The sequence below is a fragment of the Danio rerio genome, chromosome 24 (assembly GCF_052040795.2).
Source record: "Danio rerio strain M-AB ecotype USA chromosome 24, GRCz13ab, whole genome shotgun sequence".
In the NCBI taxonomy this organism is placed as follows: Eukaryota; Metazoa; Chordata; class Actinopteri; order Cypriniformes; family Danionidae; genus Danio; species Danio rerio.
The window spans coordinates 8,753,380-8,760,000 of record NC_141044.1 but is presented as its reverse complement, the minus strand read 5'-3'; the positions used below and the strand labels follow the sequence as shown (position 1 = coordinate 8,760,000).

The window sequence follows — 6,621 nt, the reverse complement described above, 5'->3', positions numbered from 1 at the left end:
CATCTAAAAGCAAGATCATATTGACATTAAATACTGATATTTATTCATCAGGTATGGCAAGCAAAATTCAACGTCTGATAGATGTCAAAGTTGTAACATCCACACAACGTCAAGCTGTGAAATCATTGATTTTCCTCGCAACGTTGGGGAACAATGTCAATCTGACATCACGTTGACGTCCTGTGCCTGCTGGGAATAAACATTTGGTCTACAAAAATATTTTTGTTTTGTTTTGAGAAAAAAGTCAAAATTAAATTTTAATTATAATGAAAATTTGAAATGGCAATACCAACTGTCTGAAAATTTACTGTGGTAAAGCTGAAACTGGTCTGAAACTGGTTGAAATGTCTTCTAGACATTAATGACAGCAAAGGGATTGCATTTTGACAATATTGTATTTTTTTATATCAAAACAATTGTATATATTATGTACAGAATTAGTATTTTATAAATATATAAATGCACAATTAGCAAAAAGTTAATGTAAAATAAATATAATATATAAAGTATAATATAATATATCTATATAATTATTTTTAGCCTCCCTGAATTATATATATATATATATATATATATATATATATATATATATATATATATATATATATATATATATATATATATATATATATATATATGTATATATATATATATGTATATATATATATATATATATATATATATATATATATATATATATATATATATATATATATATATATATATATATATATATATATATATATATATATATATATATATATATATATATATATATATATATATATATATATATATATATATATATATATATATATATATATATATATATATATATATATATATATATATATATATATATATATATATATATATATATATATATATATATATATATATATATATATATATATATATATATATATATATATATAAAAATTAAGTTTTTCTCCAAAACAAGCTAAGTAAAAAGTCAAAGTATAAAGCTAAGTAAAAAATTCTTATTTAAAAACTAAAACAAGATTATTTTACTTACACACTGGCAGATAATGCAACTTGTTGTAAGAAAAAACTCACTTTATTTTATAATATAATTTCTTAAAACAAAAAAAAAAAAGGTTTTTATTTGTCTAGATTCTAGAAAATGTTTCTTGATTTAAGAATATCTAGATATTTGTGCTAGAAACAAGACAAAACCCATATACAGTTGAAGTCAGGGTTATTTGCCTTCCTGAATTATTAGCCTCCTAGAATATTTGTCCAGTTCCTTATTAACGGAAAGAAGATTTTTCCATCAGATTTTTTTCAACACATATATAAACATAATAGCTTTAATAACTCATTCCTAATACCTGATTTATTTTATCTTTGCCATGATGACAGTAAATAATATTTTAGTGGATATTGTTCTCGACACTAGTATTCAGCTTAAAGTGTGATTTAAATGCTAACCTAGTTCAATTACTCGAGTTAGCGTAATTAGGAAAATCATTGTTTAACAATGGTTTATTCTGTAGACAATAGAAAAAAATATTGCTTAAGGGGGCTAATAAAATTAAACTGAATGCTTTAAAAAAATAAAAAGTTATTTTATTCCACTCAAAATAAAACAATTAAGATTTTCTCCAGGAGAAAAACAAACATGGGACATATTGTGAAAAAAATGTCCTGCTCTCTTAAACATCATTTGGGAAATATTTAAAAAAGAAAAAAGAAAGCAGGGCTAATAACTTTGACTTAACTGTATATATAAAACACCCTGTGTAAAAGATAATAGAGTTTAATCTTAAGTTCAAAATCATTCATTATTAATATTATTTTATTTCATTTCTACAGCTTCATGCGTGGTCTCTATTCTTTGATTTTTCTCTTGTGGAGTTTGCTCAGTAAGCACAGTTCTGTTCTGAATGAAATGTGATTGCTGCGATGCTTTAATAGAATCCCAGCATGCAGTTGTTCCACACGAGAACAGAGTAGGACCTGAAACACGCCTCAGTCATTTCATTGTATTCACTCTTACTGCTTTTTTTAATCTCTTTTTCCTTGCCAATTGGTACAGTCTGCATTGTTCGTGCTTATTTTTTTTTTTCCAGTGAATTAAGCGTCTGAAATATTTTTCAATATGTTTAATGCTGGAGATTACGGCATGAATTTGAGTCCTGACACAGGGAATCTGTGCCATTTTTTTTTAGGTGCAAGCACAAAGCGATTATAAGAGAAACACATGATGAATGTGATAAAACAAGTCTTCTCCGTTTTCCATTACTCCTAATGGAGGGATGGAATATTCTGGGAGTGATTGATGAAGTCAAGCGCTTCTTTTTGTCAGTTCATTTTTTAAAGGTCTGTCTCTTGCTTGATGGGTAAATAAGAAGCGTTGCGTGTTAAACGCTTGTGTTCCTCAAGCCACGTTTTCTCGATATACCATATTTTCCCTTAAATGTGCCTGCTTTACATATGTGCTAGTGATGTCACGGCTGTCATGTCGGGATCGTCACACGCTGGCGCCCCTGCTGAGATGGCTTCCTGAAACAAGCCGTAACACATTCCGATGTTTCATCATTTGGGTTCAAACTTTAGATCATATTAAACACATTTACATCTTTAGCTAGAGAGGGGAAATGCTGCAGACTACTATGAGGAAATATGACTTATTACAAAAAAGCTTTTTTTTATTATTACTTTTTTAGCACAGGATAAGCAGACAGAGTATTAGTGTTAAAGCTTGCTTGATCTCTTTATTTTATTTTTAATTTTTTTAATCATTTTCAATCAGTAATGATTAAAAAGAACGACACTCTAAGAGCCCTATCATACACTCGGTCTGTTGCTATTTTCAGACCAGTTCAACCCTAATTTTCACATTTTGTGCCACGTTGTTTAAATAGCAAATCTATTTGCATCACTTTTTGGACTCATGCGCATGCTGGTCTAAAAAAAGAGATGTGTTAAGGCGCATTGTTGGTGCGTTGCTATTTTCAATAACTGAAATAGGCCGTTCCAATGACCATCTAAAGGCTGGTATAAAGTCCAACGCAGTGGACGTTAGTTTGGTTCAAACACTTACACATTGCTTAATATACACATGATGTATATCACATCACAATTCACAAATATCTTTACATGTGATTTAATTAAAGGATTAAAATGTGCTAAAAATTATTATTTTCTTCATAAATATAAAAAACACTGCCTCCATGCCTTCTTCATGCCTCGATGCTTTTTTTTCAGTTCATTCATGACAATTTGCATTTGTATAATGTTATTATTATTAGCAGTATTATTTATTATTTACATATTTATACTTGTTTTTGTAAAAACATGTTTAGATTTGTACACCTGTCGGGTTTTGGAGGCATATGCGTCAATATGTCTTGGCATAAGAATACGACGTGTGTTTGGATAGAATTTGTTTTTTTGACCACACTTCGTTAATATTGTTTATTTATTCGTTTGCTGGAAATTAGTACTGAATTAATAAATACTCTTAAAACAAATATTTGCGCTTAACAAATGAAATTAAATATGTAGGCTAATAGATGTGATAACAGCAGTTTTTAATTTTTTAAAAACCATTTGAAGGTCAATATTATTAGCTCCTTTAAGCAGTTTTTATTGTCTACAAAACAAACCATCATTATACAATGACTTAAATATATATGTAGTAAAATATTATCTACTGTCTTTTATCTTTGTTATGGCAAAGACAAAAGACATCAGTTACTAGAAATGAGTTATTAAAACTATAATGTTTAGAAATTTGTTTCTAAAAACATTTTTTTCCGATAAACTATATGAGGGGGATAATAATTTAGGCAGACTTGTAATTCTGACTTCAACTGTATGTTAAGCTGCTTTGACACAATATACATTGCAAAAAGCACTATAGAAATGAACATGATATCAATTAAATGTATTTATTTATTTGTTTATTGATATTATTATTTTGTTTTTTTCAGGTTTTGCCTGCATCATGTGATCTGTTGCCATGCTATGTGTTAGTGTTTAAGCTGTTATCTCTGCCTGGCGATCACAGTCATGTGAGTTGTGTGGTGGGCTGGGGTGCATTTCCCATATGCGACTGCTCTCTTCAACTCCTCAAGGGCAAGTTCAAGACCCCTCTTTTGCGTGGCGGGCCGAACTCTTCACTCAACCAATTCCGCAAAATTGAGCATTTGCTCTCCACTGACCTGGACAACTGGCTATGCAACCTCTACTTTCAGGTAAGTCTTTAAACATACTGAACAATTTATTACTTTGAAGACATAAAACACAATAATAATAATAATAATAATAATAATAATAATAATAATAATAATAATTATTATAATAATAATAATAATAATAATAATAATAATAATAATAATAATCAATTGTGTGTGTCTCTAAGAGAAAGATTGTATAAGGTCCAAACTATAAAATCTAAAATCAGAGCCAAGATATAACATTTAAAATATATATTTTACTTATCCAGATACAATTGAGGTGACAACCTGATCCTGTTATTCCAGTATATAAGTGTCATGATTAACCGCAATCTAGCAGTTACAGATCACAGGAGAACTACAAATCCCATCATAGCCCTCACACACCAGTTCCAGTTTCTTCCTGATCTCACACCTGGAAGCTCAGACTTATTACCAAGACTTTAAAAACACCTCACAGTCACGCACGAACGCAGGCAGGCACGCACACACACACACACACACACACACACACACACACACACACACACACACACACACACATACACACACATGTTTGTTTTTATGAAAAGTGGGTACATTACATAGGTTTCCATTCATTTTATACTGTCCAAATCGTATATTGTATTGCCCTCACCCCACCCCACCCCTAAACCCAACCATCACAGGAGTCAGTGTGCAGCTTTACTCTCTGATTAAACTCATTCTGTAGGATTTATAAGCATTTTGAGAAATGAGGACGTCACCAATGTCCTCATATTTCACCTCCTTTTTGTAATACCTGTGTCATACCCATGTCATTATACAGATTTGTGTCCTGATATGTCACAAAAACACGTAGACACACACACATGGCTGAGTCTTGTTAGCTTGTAACTTTTGAAAGCATCCCTTGTCTTTGCCTTGTCTAGGGGGTATTTTTGACCATTTGCGTTGTTTGATTGTTTCCGTTGTTGTCGCAGTCTGTCCTGACCATTCGTCTGTTTTTTGACTACGTCTTTTTGACTAGCTGTATGCTTTTGTTAGCTCCTGTTTTGACCATTGCCTGCCTGACTAATCTGTTTAACTAATCTGTGTGGATTCTCAACTCCGTAGTCAGCACCAAAGTATAAATAGAATCTGTAAGCCACTAAAAGCACAATAAAATTCTACACATCTCCAACTTTATATATAGATTTGTTTAAAGTATGTTGACTATTTTGATATAGTGTTTCATGCCTTTTTCAGTTTTTTATGTTTACATCTGTTCCACAGCCATGGTATGCTAGGTCGCTAGTTTATAGGAATCCTAAAGGCAACAAAAACACTAATTAAACATACCATAGCCATCGAAGCACAGAATTCTGCACTGCACTCCAAACAAAATGGACAGGTTTATAATATACATAATTAATAAATATTAGGCTTCATTATCATCATTAAAGGTGCCTATGGCAAGTGATTGATATTGATGGTTTTCACATTTCAGTACTAACATTCCGCTGTGGTATTTATTTTTTTGCAAGATCTGAAGTAAATCTGTTGACGGCTAAAAAAAACGTCATGCATATTCTTCAAATTCACATTACAAGCATTTAACAATGAACATCATTATCATAGTAGTTTATGCTGTTGTTTATGCTGGTTAATTCAGACAAAAACTCATATGGCGTGCGTGTTCTGGATTGAATATGGATTGAATAAGTTCATTCTCCCTATCAACTGTAATTTTCAGGCATTGTCCATTGTCCAAAAATAGTCAATACATTATTAAATACATGCATAGTAGAGGTGGGATGAGACTTTCTGCAACGAAATCCTGCAAAATTAAAATGTGATGTTAATTTTCTTTTAGGTGAAAAGCGGTCTCATTATATCCGCATGACAGAGTGTAGGAGTTAAATTAGGATTAAACTTAAATTATAAATTGCAACAGAGCCTAAGCATCTGACAAATGTTAAATAGAACACTTGCACAGCACTGGCGCTCTCTCTTTATGTAGTACACTTGATAGCAATTTCAAAAACGAAAGTAAAACTCGAATTCGCATTCAAAAATGTTTTAAATGCTACACAGATTGATAGTTTCTCCCTGATGGATGCAAATTAGTGTAATGTCTCCTACTATTAAACCTCTATGTGACCATGACCACATCGCATTTCTACAGTGTATCATGCTGGAATTTGTACTTTTGTACTGAAGATTATTGAGAGTGTACCCTGATTATGTCTGTAGTTATTATTTGCACTCCACAATGAAAACCGACGTTTATTGTAAGATATAAAAGCTCATATAATTCATAGTTCTAAGATCTAAAGAGTCTCGTGAAATCGTACAGGAGAGAAGCCAAAGTTTGTAGCACAGCCTTTTACATTGTTTGTGTATTGTTACTGTCTTTTACTGCAGCAGTTCTCAAACGTGATCCTGGCCTACCACA

General features: G+C 31.0%; 1 protein-coding gene across 15 annotated transcripts in view; it reads left to right on the top strand.

Moving 5' to 3' along the window:
- The window catches only part of ofcc1 (orofacial cleft 1 candidate 1), a 202,358-nt gene that overhangs the window by 68,021 nt on the left and 127,716 nt on the right, over positions 1-6,621 (top strand). For all 15 annotated transcript variants that reach the window (XR_015524744.1, XR_015524745.1, XR_015524746.1 and 12 more), the window contains one exon: positions 3,960-4,223. Coding sequence is in view for 9 of the 15 variants with exons in the window: in XM_087309188.1 (XP_087165314.1) it covers positions 3,960-4,223 (264 nt within the window). In the remaining 6 variants the exon portion in view is untranslated. The remainder of the gene's footprint in view (positions 1-3,959; positions 4,224-6,621) is intronic.